Source organism: Octopus bimaculoides, chromosome 4, assembly GCF_001194135.2.
Source record: "Octopus bimaculoides isolate UCB-OBI-ISO-001 chromosome 4, ASM119413v2, whole genome shotgun sequence".
In the NCBI taxonomy this organism is placed as follows: domain Eukaryota; kingdom Metazoa; phylum Mollusca; class Cephalopoda; order Octopoda; family Octopodidae; genus Octopus; species Octopus bimaculoides.
Genome location: NC_068984.1, coordinates 129,597,686 through 129,619,397, shown reverse-complemented (window position 1 = coordinate 129,619,397; position 21,712 = coordinate 129,597,686). Strand labels below are relative to the sequence as shown.

At 36.8% G+C, this 21,712-nt stretch overlaps 1 protein-coding gene across 1 annotated transcript in view; it reads left to right on the top strand.

Annotated features, from left to right (window-relative positions):
- The window catches only part of LOC106872475 (denticleless protein homolog), a 22,401-nt gene extending 726 nt beyond the window's left edge, over positions 1–21,675 (top strand). The window contains exons 2-15 of the mRNA XM_014919491.2: positions 1,232–1,320; positions 2,877–2,916; positions 5,007–5,102; positions 6,948–7,130; positions 8,564–8,629; positions 10,471–10,562; positions 11,188–11,264; positions 11,689–11,789; positions 11,941–12,045; positions 14,449–14,561; positions 15,466–15,555; positions 17,093–17,201; positions 17,610–18,334; positions 19,220–21,675. Of these exons, the coding sequence (XP_014774977.1) occupies positions 1,232–1,320; positions 2,877–2,916; positions 5,007–5,102; positions 6,948–7,130; positions 8,564–8,629; positions 10,471–10,562; positions 11,188–11,264; positions 11,689–11,789; positions 11,941–12,045; positions 14,449–14,561; positions 15,466–15,555; positions 17,093–17,201; positions 17,610–18,334; positions 19,220–19,273 (1,940 nt within the window). The 3' untranslated portion in view covers positions 19,274–21,675. The remainder of the gene's footprint in view (positions 1–1,231; positions 1,321–2,876; positions 2,917–5,006; positions 5,103–6,947; positions 7,131–8,563; positions 8,630–10,470; positions 10,563–11,187; positions 11,265–11,688; positions 11,790–11,940; positions 12,046–14,448; positions 14,562–15,465; positions 15,556–17,092; positions 17,202–17,609; positions 18,335–19,219) is intronic.
- The last annotated feature ends 37 nt before the right edge of the window (positions 21,676–21,712 follow it).

The window sequence follows — 21,712 nt, the reverse complement described above, 5'->3', positions numbered from 1 at the left end:
TTAAAAAAAATGATAAATGCAATAACATCAATAATTCTTTATTTGCATAAATAAAATTTATCAAACGAAAATTTTGAATCTCAAGTTATTTGTCGATCAAAAACTTTTTTTAATGTCGTTTCAATGAATAGAAATTTGTTGCAGAATTGCTACTATGGAATCTTTACCAAACCAGCATAAAGAATGCTTTGCTGATTATGCATATGTAAAAGTTAATGAAAGTTTAAAAGTGTTTTTTTTTCACCGCTTGTCGAATTTCAGAGGGGGGGGGGTTAACCTCTTTGAGACACGAGGTGTTTTGGTATGTGTATCCAAAAAGACCAAAAGAAAGAAAAAAATTTCTGTTGAAATTGATGGCTGCATGTAGAAAACAAATAAGTGCCTAAAACTATTAGTAATATATATATATATAATATACATATGAAAGCTTATAAACAAAATAGTACAATACACTCTATCACAATAAGAGCCTAAAACAACACAATACATGTAAAATAAATAACTATGTACCAGTAAAACTAAATCACACGCAAGTTTTTATGCAAAAATAATATATACCAACTCACATTTGTGTTTGGGGAAACCTGGTCCATGAAAGCCTTTTTTTACACTTCTGACACAAGGTCCTGGATCTTTTTTGTCCCCCAAGCATTCCACTACGAATACAACAACAGTCGTTTTTGTTTTGAGTGATGGTGACCATGTATCTAGTCTCCTCAGAGGGACAACTCCTCTGGTCCATGTAGTCCTTCATCAAGGCCTCAACAACCAAGGCACAAAACCTTTATCAAGGCATGGCATGTCTGCTCCTTGTAAAGTATATATGAGTTCAGGAGCATCTGGAGAGAATGTTGAAAATTACTTTTTCCCTGTATTTTAGGGTCCTCCTCTCATCTACACAGCTGTACAGCATCATGTTACCCTGGTCTACCCCTTCTATGTACTTGTAAGCAAGCATAGAGAAGAGCTTGTCAACATCTGCTGCAACTCTATGGGTTTGGCCTTGTCTTCTCAACTCCACCTCCTAACTCCCAGCTTTCTCCTTGGTAGACAGCTACTACACAGCATTCTTTTGGGACTTCTCATGGAATGCTGTGGCCAAGATTTGTCACTGTCTGAAGTTCAAACTCTCACCTCGTTTTAACTGTACTTTTAGGCCTTTTGAAAGCTTTGATTCTCATCAATGATAAGTCATACATGTAACTCTTACCTCCTCTTTGTTATATTGTAGCACTTTGCCCTGTGCCTAAACTACCTCTTGTTAGTGTATTGAAAAATCTGAAATGTTCCAGTTTGGATGTTTATGGCCAAGTTTCTCAGGTAATTTAAAGATTTTTTTTTTTAAATCTGGCATGAAATGCCATCAGTTTAATGTCAATTTCTATTTATTATAATTTAGATCAAGGGTTTTCAAACTGGGGTCAGCAAGGACAAGACGGGGTCCGTGGACAGCAAATACTTTTTATGGGCAATTTGATTTTATATGTTTTTTAATTGACAATAAACCTATTTGTTAAATACTGTTAAATAAATAAATGTAAAAATATATGTTATTTTAAGCAAATATTTATGTATAAATTTCATAAGCGTTTATAAGGTAAAGCTTGAAATATGAAGGGGTCCGCAAGTCAAAAAGTTTGAAAATCCCTGATTTAGATGACACCACACAATAAAATATTTCTCTCTATTCCTATCTGAAGGATTTAAATCGATTTCCTTCTCCCCCAACCCCCCAGATTTCTAGTGTTGTCAAGGTGCAGAGATAGCGATATAATTAAGAATGGGTATCTTTGCACCTTGACAAATGAATACCACAAGTTAGTATTTGGCTTGTGGGAGAGTGTATACACACATGGGTATGGGCATGGTTAAACCTGTTTGCTTTGCAACCATATGATTCCAGGTTTGATCCAGTTGTGTCCTGTCCTCACAAATACTTGAGTGACATTTGGTGTGTATGTGTGTGTATATATTATGTCATTGTAGAGGCTGAACAAAACTTCCTTGTAGCATTTCAGTCTGACAGTTTCAGCATTGCTTTCTTTTCTAACATGATTGATTAAATAAGCACCAGGCAAACTGCTATATGGTCAATATAATTGGCTAAAAGGCAATTCTCCAGCATTATATAACACTCCATTCAGCCATTAAAAGAGTATATGGAACCATCATCATATGTCTGTCTTCCCTGCTGGCATGGGTTAGATGGTTTGAAAAGAGCTGGTAAGTCGGAGGTCTATATATAGCTTCACTGTCTGGTTTGGCATGGTTGGATGCCCTTTCTAATCATCATCATCATCATCACCGTTTAATGTTCGCTTTCCATGCTAGCATGGGTTGGACGATTTGACTGAGGACTGGCAAACCAGATGGCTGCACCAGGCTCCAGTCTGATCTGGCAGAGTTTCTCCAGCTGGATGCTTTGCCAACCACTTTACAGAGTGTACTGAGTACTTTATACATGACACCAGCAACACTAAGGGGTGGGTAAATATTGAAGGATGTGGCTCTGTGCCAGGTGATGGGAGGTTAAAATGCAATAGAGAGACAGAACATTGTCTAGCTGTAGAGGAGATACGTGGCTACCTTAGTTGCAGAGAAGGATGGTGAAGATTTGCCAGTATAAGTGGTGTAAAACCAAGGATTGAATTGGATGAATGAGATTGTAGAGGGAAGGGAGAGCTGTTAGGAAGATATGTTGTGGAGAAGAGATTTGACTGGGACACAGTTTGCAGGTAAGTCTGTGAAGGTGTAATTGGTGAGTGGGAGATAGATGGTGGGGGTTGTCAGGGGTATCAGCATAGATGTGTATCATTAATATATAGTGTTTTATATCAGTATTAGATATTTTCTTGAAATTTCTTTTATTATTGCAGATTGCTGCTGTTCCTCCATTAGCCTGTAATTTCAGTAAAGGTAAGGTATTTCACTTATGTTCTTATCTGTTTGTGTGTGTGTATGTATATAACAGAAAAGAAAAAAGATAAGGTGTATTTCTACACAGGAAAAATGTAGAATTTGTTGTTGAAAATGCACTTAAATTTGAAAAACTTGTATTTGTTTTTAAATAAATTTATTTACTTACATACAAATGTAGTTTCAACAATTTTTTTATTTATCAATGGTATAAACGTATGGGCTTTTAAATTGCGAAGTAGAAAACCTGGTTAAATGGTCATAAAATTCAATAATATCAAAAATGCTCATCGAGTAATATACAAAATGTGGATCAACATGTTTAAATGATTAAATGTTCACAAGATTCAATAATATCAGAAATGATAGGCGAAGAATATAAAAAGTGTAGATCACCAAAAGTTCGGTCATACTGAGTTAAGAGAGAAAAAAAAGAAAGGAAGAAATTAAAGGGGTTTTGTTTCTGTCATCTTAGGTTCTTTTTTCCTTCACGTACAGGGTTTTTTGCTTATAACTGAGTGTTTTGGAATCAGTGTATTTATAAGTTTTTCTGTGAACAGATCTAATTTTTGATTCATTAAAATTCTGATGCCATCTTATTCTTATTCGTGAGGAATTGAAGTGTAGAGGTTTATTACATCGAACGAAACCAGAAGAGAGTCCTTGCTGGTTTTGTTTGGGGAAGGGTTTTAAAAAGTCCAAATCATCTCTTATAAAACTCAGTATATGTTGGAGAATAAGTTTTAGGAAGATGTCAACAAAGTTACTAAGTCTGTGTGTCTCATAGGGGACCAGCCACAAATGGTCTCATTTTGAGATCTCTCAGATGTGCAATATTTATGACTAAAAATGTTGATTTGCTGCTGGCCTCGCTTATGGCTTTACTTTTGTGGATTTGGGGAAATCCATAAAAGTTGCTGGTTTTGCAGCCAAATCTAGTTAAGTAATCTCTCTCCTTTTTCATTAAACCTTGTTGGAACTGATGGATAAGGGTAGTAAGTTTTGCCATTATCTTGGATTACCAGCTAAGGTGTTGTCAGAAATAATCCAAAGGAATGACATTCTTGTTCTGCAATTGAAAAGGTCTATTACTGACACAGCTGGGCTTGGCTGTTGCTATGAATGGTCATTCTCAACCAGACAAATACATGTTATAATTTTTATTTAGCTCCAGGTCAGTCGTGATCAAGCAGACTTATGTCAAGAGTATTTCAGTCCTGACTATTCTGAGGGTCCTGTAGTATTACATTATTCAATGGTTGTTCTTGCCTTATTTGACCATTTTGATACCAACCCACACAAGACCACCCTGAATTTCATAATACAAACTTCCTGTTTTAAATGGAAACTTTCCATCAAAATTCATCGTCGTTTAACGTCCGCTTTCCATGCTAGCATGGGTTGGGCGATTTGACTGAGTACTGGTGGACCAGGAGGCTACACCAGGCTCCAATCTGATTTGACAGAGTTTCTACAGCTGGATGCCCTTCCTAACGCCAACCACTCCGAGAGTGTTGTGGGTGTTTTACGTGCCACTGGCATGAGGGCCGGTCGGGTGGTACTGGCAACAGCCACGCTCGAAATGGTGTATTTTACATGCCACCTGCACAGGAGCCAGTCCATCGGCACTGGCAACGATCTCGCTCAAATGTCTTTTCAAGTGCCAGGGAAGCGATGTTGGTATCGATCAACGGCCACGCTCGAAATGGTGTATTTTATGTGTCACCTGCATAGGGGCCAGTCCATCGGCACTGGCAACGATCTTGCTCGAATGTCTTTTCACGTGCTACTGGCACAAGTGCCAGGAAGGCGACTCCAGCCTAATAATGACAGTTATTTTACTAAATTTTTCATAAATTTCAAAATTAACTGAAATAATGAGATCATATTTTAAAAGAAAAGGGTTTAGCAGTGGGGTTTGAGTACTGAAATTTGCAAGAGATTTGGCTACTATTTGTGCGGTTCCCTTGAATTGGGTATGTGTATGCGATTATGTATGTGCTTGTAAAGATTAGATTTGTAATTTGTTTAAAAAATTTCCTTATTTGAATTGTTTTAATCTATATCTTTTGTATAATCTATATCCTTAGTAAAATCCACCCCTAACATTCTTGGTCTTTCGGATGAAAACGGTTGTGTTATTTTATTTGACACAAATAAATATGGTGAACAAGCTGTCTTAAAATGTAAGTATTTGATCAGTATCTGGTTAGGTCATTAATATTTAGAACAAAGTTAAAGCAGATGCTTCTTTTAGTTACGGGGATAAACTGGAATTATTTTGGAAATGATTTAAGCCTATCAAGGCACAGTTGCAGACAATACAGTGTAATGACTGCTAATACATAAAACTGTTGTATCTTGTAAACCTTCTTAACTATGAGTTAAATCTTCTCAAAGCCTGTAGCTGCTTGCAGCATGATCAAATGTCGACCACATAATCATCAGGATCTATTTCAAAACGGGGGCACCAGTATTTTCTTAACGAAACACTTTGAAACTTGGGACACTGATAGAATGTGTCATATAAAACATCTTTTTCTCTTAGTCTTCTTAACAAAAAAATGTACATCGCAAGTTATTCCATGTTAAAGTTGTCGTATTTCTGTAATTTCAACCAATCACTGACGTCAATTCAGCTCAATAGAGTTACTGCTGGGCGGTCATAAAAATGTTATTCCCTGTGCCATATTTCATCCGGTTTAATCGTAATTTATACGCATATATTGTTTATATAATAAATTACGCTGTGCGTATCTATGTGTGTAACAATTTTAGAGTTAGTTAGGGTTAAGGTTAGGGGATTAATACGATATACACCGTTACAGCGCTAACAGTTTTCAACTGAATAGACTTCAGTGATTAGTAGAAATTATCGAAATAAGACAATTTTTTTACATGAAATAAATTCAATTACAAAAATTTTTTTCTGTTCTATAACACAAAATAGATAAGTATACGAAGTTTGAAAGTCTTTCCGTACCAAAAACACTACATAAAACATAAATGAAAACTGGTGCCCCCGTTTTGAAATAGATCCAATCATCCTAACTGTAATTTTTGGTTTTGACAAACTAACCCTTTCCCAAGTCACTGCTGCAGGAATGGCTTATTCATTGTAAACTTTAGCATTTAAACCAGTCATATCCAGCCCAAATATTCTACCGGTTTTATGTTCAAACCAGCTAGATCTGGTTTTTCACACGATGTTTCTTTCACTAACATTATACATAGTTCAAACTACACAAGTTACTGTGTGAGAAGCAAAATAGGAATTTTGAAAGGAGTATGTATAAAACTTGTTATTGATTAGCTTTGGGGATCCACCAAAATAAAATGGTAATCAAAGGGGTCCATATGTAAAAAAAAAAAATTAAATTAAAAAAAAGGTTGAGAACCACTGGTTTAGAATGAAACATTTAGGTGATATACACCGTTCGAGCATGATCGTTGCCAGAGCAGCTGTCTGGCTTCTGTGCCAGTGGCACGTAAATAGCACCATTTGAGCGTGATCGTTACCAGTGTCACCTTCCTGGCACTTGTGCTGGTGGCACGTGAAAAGACGTTCGAGTGAGATTGTTGCCAGTGCTGCTGGACTGGCTCCTGTGCAGGTGGCACATAAAATACACCATTTTGAGTGTGGCCGTTGCCAGTACCGCCTGACTGGCCTTCGTGCCGGTGGCATGTAAAAGCATCCACTACACTCTCGGAGTGGTTGGCATTAGGAGGGGCGTCCAACTGTAGAAACTCTGCCAGATCAGATTGGAGCCTGGTGTAGCCATCTGGTTCACCAGTCCTCAGTCAAATCATCCAACCCATGCTAGCATGGAAAGCGGACGTTAAACCATGATGATATCCTCCCACCTCTTATCTACCTTTCAGTATATTCGCCCTTTAACTCTACCAATTTTTTTTCTTTTTTTTCTGTTGACGCTAAAAGCATTTTGGGTGTGAAATGAAGAAATTTTAATTGCTCTAACTTTGATGGCCTGTATTATTAATTTAAATGTATTATCTTCTCTTTTTTCCAGATTGGGCAGCACACAGTAATGCCATCTTTGATTTGGCATGGATGGAAAATGAACACAAACTGCTTACTGCTTCTGGTGATCAGACTATTGTCTTATGGGATGCTCTCAGCCAACAGAAAATACAGACATTTAAGGGACACAGTCGCAGTGTTAAATCTGTGTGTTTCAGTCCATCTAACAATTGTAATTTCTTAAATTTTAAAATCTTTTAATGTAATATGTATATATCTTTTATTTTTTCTATCCTATATATGTTATGGTCATTGGACTGAGGCCATGCTGGGGCACTGCCTTCAAGTATTTAGTCAAACAAATCAAGCCCATTACTTCTTTTCTTAAGTCTGGTTCTTAATCTATTGGTATATTGGTATCTTTTGCAAATGTTAAGTTACAGGGACACGAAAATAGAATACCATCAGTAGGGTACAAACACGAGGGCACATATTCTTATACATATATATATATATACACACACTCACACACACACACACACATGATGGTTTTTCATCTAGATAACTCAAACTAATAGATATGCATTCCAAGTGCTCAAATAGGTGTTCCACCAAAATTCCAGTTAGAACAGTGATTGAAGTTGTGGTTGTGTGATTGCCTTGTTCAAACATGGCTATAAGTGGCATCCCTTTGAGTCAGTAGGTATAGGTTACAGTTGTGATGAAATGCAAGCAACTAGGCAATGCAGGACAAGGACATTTAATTAAGTCAAAAATTTAGCTGCATAAAGAATGGTAAAGTTAGTCTCGTTTTTATCATTCGTTATATAGCTAAATTTTAGATTGAATTAGATAAAATTAAATGTCCTTGTCCTGCATTGCCTAGTTGTTTGCCTTTCCTCACTACTTAAACCCATTTTATATATATATATATAATTTAAAAACAGGATAAAATCTTTATAAGAATTTATCAAGTAGTTAGTGTGAAAAACCTCATAAGGGAATAATTGATTAATTATATTTGACTTTAAGAGTCTCTCCTAGCGTGAGGCATTTATGTATAGTAATGCCCATATATATATATGACAGGCTTTCTCTCAGTTTCCATCTACCAAATCCACTCCGAAGGCAATGGGTCATCTGGAGCTATCGTAGAAGATACTTGCCCAAAGTGCTGCACAGTGGGACTGAACCCAAAGTTATGCGGTTGCAAAGTGAGCTTCTTAACCACAGAGCCATGCCTGTGCTTCTATATTTGAAATATATATTGATTTCACATTTTGGCACAAGGCCAGCAAGTTCAAGGAAATCAAGCTGTGTAATAAATGTGACGGAACTTTAACTGTTTCATTTTTCTAGTAAATTTAATTAGTTTATTCAATAGATTTACAGATGGTTACAGCCTTAAGATTTTGATCGTGGTGTGATTGTTTGCTTTTTTGAAATGACATTGCAGGGTAAGTGTGGGTGGCCAGATCTGGCTGGTTTGAACATAGAACTGGTAGAATATTTAGTAAGTTTAAATGCTAAAGGGTTAAACAATAATCAAATTCAGGACAGCTTAATTTATGGTGCATCACTCATACACTTTTAATGTTTGTTATATTGATTCGAAGTACTGTGTTGATGGTAACTAAATGTAATTACTTTTCCATTCCTCTCTAGTTGTTTTCTGTTCTGGTTCAAGAGATGGTCAAATTCTGATCTACGATTCAAGAGTCAACTCCAGAGGTAATGTCACTATTATCATCATAATTTAGTATCCATTTTCCATGCTAGCATGGGTAAGATGGTTTGACTGGAAATGGTAAACCAGAAAGCTGCATTGGGCTCCAGTCTGTTTTGGCTTGGTTTCTATGACTAGATTCCCTTCCTGACTCTTTTACATGTCACCAGCATGGGACATGTAACTTATAAATATTGATTCTCTGATCCTCACATTGCCGAAAGATTTGAGATCCTTCCTTTATCCTTTACTGGTTTCAGTCATTAGACTGTGGCACTCTTGAACAATTTCTTTTAATCAAATGAATTGACCCTAGTGCTTATTTTTTTTTTGTTAAGCCTGATGCTTATTCTATTGGTCTCTTGCCAAACTGTTAAGTTACAGGGACATACAAACTAACCTCAGATGTCAAGCGGTGGTGGGGAACAGACAATGACATACATATATATATATATATATATATGACAGGATTCTTTCAGTTTTCACCTACCAGATCCAATCACAAGGCTTTTGTCAGCTCGAGGCTATAATGAACAATCAGATCATTGAAATCTTTCAAACCTCAAGATACTGCATGACAAATTCAAAGCAATGTGAAGAAATAAGAATTACATTTAACTGAGTAATTTCAAATGCTAAAAGATTATCTGAGGAAAGGCTAGATTATTTTGTTGTCCCTCCAGTCAACCACAAGCTGGTGAATAAAATATATAACATGCTGGGGGAAGTTAGAATTAATAAAGTTGTTTAATAATGATGTGGCTACATGCCTGGAGAATAAGAGATTTGGAGCAAAACTGCAAGGAGTTCCCCATGTTACCACGACCCATAATGACATGGAAAATGGAGTTGCTTTGGAGATGAGTGGCAATCATTAGTTGGATTATCATCATTGTTTGACATCTGGTTTTCCATGCTTGCATGGGTCAGATGGATTTTTGTTGATGTAGATTTTCTACTGTCAGATGCCCTTCCTGTTGCCAACCTTCAGCCTGTTTCCTTGTAGGATAATATTTCCTCAGGGTCAGATGTGTTTGTCATCAAAAACTAGAAGCAAACAGCATTGCTTGTATTATGATGCTCATTTGCAACCATATCACGATGTCAAAACAAGGATACATACATATAACAGGCTTCTTCTAGTTTCCATCTACCAAATCCACTCACGAGATTTTGGCCATCCAGTAAAAGCTATAGTAAAAGACATTTGCCCGAGGTGCAGCACAGTGAAGCCTATCTCAAAACAAGGTGGTTGGAAAGCAAACTTCTTAGCCATACATCTACTCCTGCACCAGTGGAGGCGCAATGGCCCAGTGGTTAGGGTAGCGGACTCGCGGTTTCGATTCCCATACCGGGTGTTATGAGTGTTTATTGAGCGAAAACACCTAAAGCTCCACGAGGCTCCGGCAGGGGATGGTGGCGAACCCTGCTGTACTCTTTCACCACAACTTTCTCTCGCTCTTACTTCCTGTTTCTGTTGTGCCTGTAATTCAAAGGGTCAGCCATGTCACACTGTGTCACGTTGAATATCCCCGAGAACTACGTTAAGGGTACACATGTCTGTGGAGTGCTCAGCCACTTGCACGTTAATCTCACGAGCAGGCTGTTCCGTTGATCGGATCAACTGGAACCCTCGACGTCGTAAGCGACGGAGTGCCAATGCACTCCTGCCCCTAATCACTAAGTGAGTTTTCTTCACTCTTTACATTTACTGTGAATTGTCATTGCCCTCCTCAATACTTGTATGAAACTGGTTGTTCATACATGCAAATAACTACATGTTGTTTAGATTTTATAATAAATTTTGTTCATAGCAGTTAGTGATGTTTCTGCTTTTCTTTCTTAGATGGCTACATGAGAAGTGTGAGTGCCATAAAGAATGCACATTCCATTGGACCTGCTATGCACTTGAAAAGAAACTGCAGGAATAAAAACAATGTAAGAAAAGTTAATGTTAGATTTACTGGTTTATTTATGTGTATCTTTTCAGAGATCAGTGCATTATTTTCCCCTGTTAGCATAGATTGCTTGGAGATTATATATTGTTGTTGAATGAATAAGAAAGGAGTGCTCAATACATGTTGTGGAAGATATGACTTTTTTTTTTTTTTTTTTTTTAAACCTGAAGCTGTGAGTTTGTCTTGCAACTCGAGTTTTATGTTTCTGCAATCTTCAGGTGGTCTTTTTTTCCGTTTCCATCTACCAAATCCAATCACAAGGCTTTGATTAGCCCAGGACTATAGTACGAGACCCTTGCCCTGAGGTGTTATACTGTGTGGCATAACTCAAAACCACATGGTTGGGAACCAAACTTTTCAGCTACATTGCTATGCCTGCATCTGTGTCTCTAATAATAAGTGGCTTGTCTCTAATTTATTTTGGTGTTACTATGGTTTGTCTTCACTATTTAGATGATTTATCATTGAACTACAAAGAAAGTTGTGCATGTTGTCAATGATAGCAGAATAATGTATCTTGTCTAGAACGTCAGCCTACACTATGTAAGAAAATCCAAACTCCTGGTGTACAGTTTGCCTACATAGTATTCCATTTTGTATTCCAGGATAACCGAGAAAAAAGTGTTACTGCTGTCCTCTACCAGACAGACAATCTCTTGGCCTCAGCTGGAGCTATTAATAGGTTAGTTCTTTACTTGTCAAGCTACCATAGCTGTTAATGCTTTACAGATCTCTAGCAGCTGTGGTATCACATTGTGTTGTGTAAGTACCATACCACATGTGCACTGCCACTGCTGCTATACTGTATGTTCAAAACTGCCACCATACATACATGTTCACCACCACTACTATGAAAATGCACATATATACAGATACAAATGCAAATAGCTGCACTCATACCTTCAAGTCATATATATTCAATGATACAAAAACGTATAATGACAGCACATGACTGTGCAGTGACAAATGCTTCCTGTAACAAACACACACACAGATGCACAGCATGACATGAATACAAGGACACATAAAATATTGAATATAGTCACATTAAAATATACAGTCTGTGAGAGACTTTTTCTGACAATTTCTATCTTTTCTCTCTTCAGCACTGTTAAGATTTGGGACTTGCGAAAGTGCAGCAGTCTAAACCAAGACCCTGTACCTGCAAATATGTTTATGTGCAGCAAAAATGCAATGAGAAACTTTGGTAAGTGAACAGTTCTTTATACTTACAACTCTTGTACAAACTCTCGCATATGAATATATTGTTTGGTAAAGCTCTGATTTATTATTATTTAAAAACATATAAGATTGTTTCTATTTTATTAACTTCTTTATCCTTATCTAATCTTTTTTAGGGATCACCAGCCTTGCATTTGATCCCAGTCTTAGTCGTTTGTTTGCAACATGTAAAGATCACTCTGTCTACCTCTACAATTCTGCTACATATGCTCGTGAACCCAGTAAGTTAACCATTTTATAATTCTATCTGGCTGTCATTCACCATTTAGTCTAGTTTTGTTTTCTTACAATCTCTGCTGTATAATGTTGTTGTTTTACCTCAGGTCACCCTGTTTTTGGGTAGGTAGACACAAGCATGGCTGTATGGTTAAGAAGCTCACTTTGCATCTAAATGGTTTTGGATTCTGTCCCAGTACAGGACACCTTGGGCAGGTGTCTTGTATTATAGCCTGGGTCAACCAATTCTTTGTAAGTGAATTTAGTACAGGTGGCACGTAAAAGACACCATTTCGAGCGTGGCCGTTGCCAGTACCGCCTGACTGGCCTTCGTGCTGGTGGCACGTAAAAGCACCCACTACATTCTCGGAGTTGTTGGCATTAGGAAGGGCATCCAGCTGTAGAAACTCTGCCAAATCAAATTGGAGCCTGGTGTAGCCACCTGGTCCACCAGTCCTCAGTCAAATCGTCCAACCCATGCTAGCATGGAAAGCGGACGTTAAACGATGATGATGAAACTCTGTGGAAGCCTGTGAAGTATCTCTTTGTCTTGCAAGTTACTTAGTGACCCTTCCACTGTTGGTGCCACATAAAAAGCATCCAGTCAACAAGTGTTTGGCATTTAAAGGGCATCCAGTTGTAAAAAACCATGCCAAAACTGACCTCACCTGTGTTGGTGTCATGTAAAAAGCACTCACTTCACTCTGTGGGGTGGTTGGTATTAGGAAAGGCATCCAGCCATAAAAACCATGCCAAAACACACTGAAGCCTGGTACAGTCTTCTGCCTAACCAATTCCTGTCAAGCTGTCTAACCCATGCCAGAATGGAAAGCGGACATTAAATGATGATTATATATATAGTTCTTGAAGATTTGAGTACACAATATAATTGCTTCTCAGATGTGCTTTGTACTTTTTTGCTTAGAACAGAGCTTCTGATTTCTTTTAATTGCTAAAAATTAAATTACTGGAAATTTGTTGTCTTCGAGGTTGTTGCCATTGCCGCTGGACTGGCTCCTGTGCAGGTGGCACATAAAAAACACCATTTGAGCGTGGCCGTCGCCAGTACCACCTGACTGGCCCTCGTGCTGGTGGCATGTAAAAGCACCTACTACACTCTCAGAGTGGTTGGCGTTAGGAAGGGCATCCAGCTGTAGAAATTATGCCAGATCAGATTGGAGCCTGGTGTAGCCATCTGGCTCGCCAGTCCTCAGTCAAACCGTCCAACCCATGCTAGCATGGAAAGCAGGCGTTAAATGATGATGATATGGTAAACTCATTGTTCGTACCAACAGCATTGCTCTCATTAGCTCCTTCAACATTCCTCTTCAGATCAGTGTACTTGGATCTTGCTTGTGCTTTAGGCTAAGCTGACCTGAAAGTCAAAGTATCAAAAATAACTGAGGTGCATGGAACAAAAAATAGTGAAGTTGGTGTCAACATAATGTAGTGAACCAAAGCATTAATTGAAATTGCACTTATTGTGAGGAGAAAAATCATTAGACTAACCCTGTTTGTCAGCGTATTTCTAGAAAGAATAAATTCAGTTTTTGTTTTAATTTTCAAAATAATCAGGAATTATTGGAGAGTTACTCTTTTACTTGTTTCAGTCATTTGACTGCGGCCACGCTGGAGCACCGTCTTTAGTTGAGCAAATCGACCCCAGGACTTATTCTTTGGAAGCCTAGTACTTATTCTGTCGGTCACTTTTGCCGAACCGCTAAGTTACGGGGACAAACACACACACACATACATATGTATATACATATATGCAACGGGCTTCTTTCAGTTTCCGTTTACCAAATCCACTCACAAGGCTTTGGTCGGCCCGAGGCTATAGTAGAAGACACTTGCCCAAGGTGCCACGCAGTGAGAATGAACCCGGAACCATGTGGTTGGTAAGCAAGCTACTTACCACACAGCCACTTTCAAATTTTGGTACTAGGCCAGCAATTCCTGTGAAAGGATTAAGTCAATTACATCAACTCCTAAAGGATGAAAAGCAAAGTTGACATCGGCAAAATTGGAATTCTGGACATGAAAATGGGTGAAATACTGCTAAGCATTTTGTCAGGTGTACTAACAATTCTGTCAGCTTGCTACCCTTATAAATTTATACATGTTGAAATCATGTCCTATAAGCTACGAATGTTTATAATTCCTTCAAGCCCCTCTGGTATACACAGTCCACTGTAATCCATGTTTATGATTCTCTCTAGCTCCCCATGTTGTATACATCTAACCTTTATGTTGTAGTTTGCTTGTGATCCATACATATTTCTACCTTCAGTTTTGATTGTATTCTCCACATAATCAATTTATAATGTCTTCAGTAAACTTGGCTAAGTGTTTAGATGTGATCCGTTCTGATATCTTTGGTAATTCCAGTTCAATGTTTTATTTTGTAGTCCGCACATACAGAGGGTACCAAAATACTTCATTTTACATCAAAGCTGCTGTAAGTCCATGTGGCAGGTTCTTTGTTAGTGGATCAAATGATGATAATGCCTATATATGGGAGGTTTGTATTGTTCTTTGTCTTTTGTTGTTCTTTTCTTTACTGTGCAAGCCCTTGGCTATCAGGTGTTGAAGTGTAGATAGAGAAGAGCGGAATAATGATTAGGTATAGTAAACCATAGTTTGGAAAGTATATACTTGTGGAAATATTCACTTTCATATAAGAGTTGAAGGAGAATAAACAATTGCTGATATATTTTTGCAGTTAAAGACAATTAGCATTAAAGAAATGGTTGTTTGCTCTCAACAGGTTATCTTCAACAAATGACTGATGACATTGGATTTATATGAAAAGAAACATTTTCAAGCTCTTTGCTGTTTTGTTTTAGAGTTTCCAAAGTTGAACAGTTCAAAAGGAGCTGATGAGCCAGAGGACTTTGCCAAGCTCCAATGTGTGCTTTGACATAGTTTCTATGGCTGGATACCCTTCCCAATGCCAACCACTTTCCAAAGAATACTAGGTGCTTTTTATGTAGCACTGGCACTAGTACCTCATGAAACAGGACTCCCTTAACTGAGTGAGATGGGTGTAGTATTGAGGGAGGTGGCTTTCTGTCAGGTAATGAGAGGTTAAAGTATGAGATGGGGACAGAAACAGATGTTTTGCAGTAGAGGAGATATATGTCTCCCCAGAGATGGCAATGAAAATATGTAAGGAGAGACCTTCAAGTTACAGGAAAGTGAACATAAATGATATAGAAAATTGGACAGGGTGAGTGGATAGTTAAGTAAGTTTGCAAGAGTGTGAAAGAGTGGCAGATGGATGGAGATAGAGGAGAATGTAGTGAATGGTGAACATGTCCTTCCTCTGTTATGCATCACTTTTTTCACTGGTTTCATGTATTGGGCTGTAGCCATGCAAGACACTGTTATTATTAATATATTAAAAACCTCTTTTTAATGTCTAGGTTGAGGGTTCTGAATATCCATGCCTCACCCTTGCTGGTCATACTGCAGAAGTGACAGCTGTTACTTGGTCCCAACATGATTTTGGCAAGGTAAGTATCTTTGGAAATGTTCTTGTGACTTGTGTACAGCTAGAAAACAAAGTTGTACTTCTTGTGTTTGACTCAAGATGGTGAGTTGTAAAATATTAACTTCAGAATATACTTTAGCCCTTTTGATACCAATATACCTGCGATCACCCTTAGTATCTATAATACAACTTGTTCTAGAGTGATCTAAATTTTACACCTATTAAAATTTCACGTTAATTTGTTTCAAACGCCAGATTAATGATAATAACGAGGTTATTTTACTAAATTCTTTTATTTTCAAAATTAATTGAAACAAACCAGTGTGTTTCAACGGAAATGGGTTAAGGAATGTCTGAATTTTTCAGATCTGTGAACACAAAGGGAAAAACAGAAAACAATAGTATTACTATATTGACCATGAGATTGTAAATTCAAATCTTGCTATAACCATTGTGTTGCTTTTATATGTATGTGGCTATACATATATGAAAATAACTAGGTAAATGTATCTGGTTGTATGTGCATGTATCATGCAGGTGTATCTGTTTTATGTGTGTGTATATATTTTGGTTTGTATGTACATGGTTGTATGCGTTTCCCCTGTTATTACTTCTTTTCCCTCAAGGTTTTATCTCAAATCTGCTGATGTTCCTAAATTTCCTCTTCTTAACTACTATTTCGCCTTTTAGTGCTCTCTTTCTCTCTCTCTCTCTCTCTCTCTCTCTCCTTTTGCCTTTCATTTTCTTATTCTTCAAGGTTTAAAAAAAATTTTTTCTTACTCTCACTACTCCCAGTCTATTTATCCAGCAACACAATTAAACATTGCATTTAACTATGAAGTGAACTTCTACTCAAAGTGCTAAATTTCTTTTCCACTAGACAAAATACATGGCTTATCGCAGCCTGTTCTTCTAGACAAGGAAAATTTCTTGTCCATATACACATGGTAAACCATATCTCGGAGAAGGCCATTCAAATGATTGGCTATAATTCATTATTCAACATGCTGCTGCCACTGGCCACTAGTTCTACCATTACTAATTAAAATGGCTTCTATTGCTCTGAACTATCTATCTTGATACTCTCTCTTCTTGTCATTAACTGTGTCTCAACTTCGAAACACTGCACTAAACTTCTCATGGTATTTCTTACCAGGGTTGAAATCCTCTGGAATCATCATCGTCATTTAACGTCCGCTTTCCATGCTAGCATGGGTTGGATGATTTGACTGAGGACTGGTGGACCAGGAGGCGACACCGGCCTCCAATCTGATTTGGCAGAGTTTCTACAGCTGGATGCCCTTCCTAACGCCAACCACTCCGAGAGTGTAGAATGTTCTTCCCAATATATTTTCCTCCAAATATTCACTTGTAAACAAATGTTTCAACTACTATTGACCACATCATCCTCACAAACATGAGATGACCCACAAAGATCTTGGGCATTACACTTGCTTCTCTGGCTAGCTTATATTGGTACACTTAGTTCTGTTTTAGTTAGTCATTTGCTATTAGATGAATGTAACTTTGTATTTCATTGCTTTATGTCTTATTCTCAGATTGCTACTCTTTCCGATGATAACACAATGAGGATGTGGCGTTTGAATTGCCATTCTCTTCCTGCAGACATTCTGGAAATGAGTGGATCGGCAATGGAGTATATTCATGGTGAGTGTTTAACGTTTTCACTTTATGTTTAAGCATTTGTGTTCTAGAGTTATCATTCAAAATATTTTATTTTACAACACAATTATTTCATCATCATCATTTTAATGGCTGTTTTTCATGCTGGCATGGATTGAATGGTTTGACCAGATCTGGCAAGCCAAAGAGCTGCACCAGGTTCCAGTCTGATTTAGCATGGTTTCTATGGCTGGATGCCCTTCCTAATGCCAACCGCTTTACAATGTGTGCTGGGTGCTTTTAACATGGCACAACATGAACAGATCAGTTCATTTCACAGTGCAGACTATGGATACACAGCAAAGTACATGCTATGGTAGCATCTATTAGTGTTCCCTGAATAAAATCTCTCAACTGTCAATATTTGAAAATTTCACTTTGTTTCTTTTTCAGAAATTTCTCCATCACCACCATCAGTCTCTGGTTGTGAAAGTAGCCAAAGTTTGACTCCATATAGTGACAGTACACCACCTTTTGTTGGTTTAAAAATAAGAACTCCACCAGTTAGTTCACCATCCTTGTCCATTAAAGACTGGCTGAAAAAGTCTGTGAGGGACTGGAATTCGGTGAATTCTCCAGAAAACAGCCAGATTGAAATGTGTAACTTGATAGATGAAGAGCAGGACAGTCCTTCGATAGAAAATTCTTCTCCGTGTGGCAGTCAACTTGAGAAAAGAAAAAATACTGCCAAGCGGAAATTGGAGAGTTCCTATATTGCTTCAACGTGTCAAAGTCCAACTAAACAAAGAAACATTCTCCGCACTCCCAACTGGGAAAATCCTAATCAACAAGAAAATTTTAACAGATCAAATCTCATGTTAAAATCTCCTGAGAAAAATTCCTCATCTAGTAAATGTCTGTTCCCTGCCAGCAAACAAATCAAAGATCAGTTGGTAGATATGGAAAATACTCCAACAAATGCAGAAATTTCCTTTTGTGAAAGAACTCAATCAGAGAAAAATTCCAGTGATTCTAAACCTTTAACCAATTCTCCTGGTTATTCAGTTTTTGATGTTCTCAGATCTCCAGGCCATTCACCATTACATTCTCATTCTAGTAAAAGAACACCAAAATCGGCCAGAAGTAATCGGAAGCCTTTACAAAAAGGATCTCCAGAGGTAAAGATTTACTTTTTTTTTTTACTTGTTTGGTAATATTAATTTCATTATCGTTTTCAGTATCAAATAAATTTAACATATTCATCATCATTATTCATGATGTGGGTGAACAAACATATATATTTAAGAAATAAATAGCACAACAAAAGTAGTATTTTACCAAAAGATAAAATACTCACCACTTAAAAATGAGTGTGTCAAAACACATATACTAAAATATTCATCAAGGGAGAAAAACTTTCATTCATATGGTTTTATGGTGCATAAAGGCACATCACAACTATTGCCAGCAGCAGACAGTCACCACTGCCAGGACTACCGGATCATGTAATTTCAGCTTCTTTTGGTCTTGTCTATAGTAGATACCTAGCTGCTGGAAATAGCAGTAGCTGCTATGCTAGTGATATACATAGAATACAGAGCCCTATCAGGCAATGCTGTGGCTAAAAGCTAGTGAGCTTATTAAAAAATAGTGGCAGGAGCTGTATTAATACCAAAAGGTAAAATATTCACCACTTAAAAGTAGATGTGTTAGAACATAAATATTGCAATATATACTAAGAGATATATGATTTTTGGTAGTGTACAGAATAGTGTATTATTACTAAGGTTAGTTAGAAGAAATGAAGGAATTGTTCCTAAGTTTATGTATATACAGGTGCAAAAAGTCTTCAAATTTTCCAAGGAAATAAGATAAAATAGAATATTTACATTTTTATATTATTGTAAATAGTATACTTCATTTTACATTATTTTAATTTCATTTCATTACATTTTTTTGGAAAATTGAAGATTTTCGGTACCATTATATAAATCAACTAAGGAACAATTCCTTCCCTTCTGATTATACATATGCCCATATAATGTGTTTTTGTTTTTCCCCAGAGTCGCAACCAATCCATATTGACCTTTATCAATCGAAACACATCCCGCAACTGACAGGATTATGGAAGGAAGATAAAAACTGCATTTTATTACTCTCAAAACCAAACTGACTTTTCTTTACCAACCTAATGTGAGGTTTACTAAAGGAATTTCACTACCTGAAATTTGGGTTTGACCTTGTTTCAAAGGTCACTTTAAATCTTTATCATATTTTTTCCATTATTGTTCATCCTGAACCAAGCAATGTTTGTGGCCTCAACCTATTGTTAATTTATGAATAGGGCATATTTTTCAGGTGTACAGTTTTTCTGAAAGTTAACCAGGAGAATTTTTTATTTATTTTATTTTGGCTAACTTTATATATCTTGGTGCAGACTGTTGAACTGTGCATTTGATATTGCCTATAGGTGCATTGTTGTTTGTTGTGTCACAATAAACATTGCACAATATATATGATCTCAATTTGTGCCTACCTAAACATGGATCCATTAATGGCCTTAGGGTTGTCTCTATCAAAATTCTTGTTATATCATCACTCATAACAGAAATCTCAGGATTTATTTACAATTCTTTTTTTTTTAAATGAAATACTCCAACTCAAAATGTGATCTTATATTTTTGTGAAAATGTTGCAGATGGGAGGTACAGAAACAGAATGTTAAGGTACCACATGGTTTCAAGTTTAGTTCCATTGCATGACACTTTTGGGCAAGTGTCTTCCACTATAGCTCTAGGCCAACTGAAACCTTGTGAGCGGATTTGGTAGACAGAAACTGAAAGACACCCATTGTATGTGTGCGAGTTATTGTCTCCTTGCTTTTACATCCTGTGATAATTTGTGAGTGTCCTCATCATCATGCAAGCTGTGTCCTTTGTTTCTAATATTCCAAGACATATCCAGTCATGGGGAAATATTACCTTACTTGGAAACAGGTGAGGGTTGGGAACAGAAAAGGCATTGAACCATTGAAAATCTCTCAGCAAATTCTGTTTCATTCATTTGTGCAGGGAAAGGTGAACATTAAATGATGATGATGGTGGTGGTGTTGATTTTACCATTCATCCACATAAGATTAATAAGATAAATACCAGCTCTATACTTGGTGGCTAAGATGATAGTTGTAACTGGATGCCTTTATAGTATCTGTTTCTAATTTTAAACCCTGTTGGATTCATTCTTTCTTTGTGTGAAACAAAAGCATCCTAAGATGCTTTTAAAAAAATTTTATTGTTCTAATTTAGAAAAAAGATCAACATTCCCTTTTTGATTCCAAATCTCTTACACTTTTCCATCCAAGTTGTAGTAACCAAGAATCTGTCTTTCCAAGTTTTGACCAAATGCCTTTTCTCCTAGTATTTCTTCAATCCATGAGGAGTAAGTTATCATTTTGGATCACATCAAGCTGTGTGCTTGTGTCTTCATTATCTCTATGGTATTTGCTTTTAATTGTGTTGGTCTAGCTCTGGATAGCATTACTCGAATAAAGCTACATGGCAGAGCTAACTGAATGTGGATCAGAAACAGTTAAAGGCCCTCTGTCTTCAACATTGAGATACACATTATCCACTTTACTGGTTTTAGATCGAACTTGTTCAGATGTGGCTTTCTTGTTTTTAACGTGAGGCATGTTATTCTTAGTTTATGGTCTTGAAACATACAGTGTTTCTTGAAGATTTGGCTGTTATATATAAACATGTTCAGGAAATGTAGAAACTTGCTATGTTTATACACCACCATCATTAGCAGCCCATGGGTTGGGCAAAACTTGTCACATCTCTGTATGAAATATAAATTTTGCAATAGTTTTGTGTATCATAGCTCTCTTACATCATGTGTGCCTAACTTGAAAACATGCTCCCTAAGTCAGTAAATTTCTTTGAGATAATCAGAAATGAGTATTCAAAATCATAGAATTTCTAGAAAGAAAAAAAAATCAAAGGTAATCAAATATGCTGTCAGTCCTATTATAACACGTGGATTATAATAGTTGCTGGTTGGGCACCGTACTTTGCTATGCAGCTATAATATACTACCAAGTATGTTAGAGGCTTTTAAGTCAATACTGTATTTTAAAGTTCTCTACTGATTTACTATAGAAGCCAGAGCTATGAAACATCGTAACTTCCAGTGCTGACTCTAGCTTTTATAGAAAATCTGAAGAGGTAACTTTAAATAGTATATTGATATATATGTAGAAATTATGAAGGTGTTTCAAAGCATCATTCAGTTTGTCTCCATTCAAGAGATACCTCAAATGGAAACATAAAATCTCTTCTGTTTCAAATCTAGTGCATAATTTACATTACCAGAGATTCATACTTAAAAGTTTTAAGGCTGAGAAGAAAAAGCTTTTCGGTATTTCTTGGTAACTGTTTCAACTCTGTTCAACCAACAGTAACCAGTGATATGTATTAGATCGAACTTTTAGATATGTTTATAGTTGATTGTCAAATAAATTTACCTTTTTTTTTTTTTTTTTTTTTTTTTTTTTT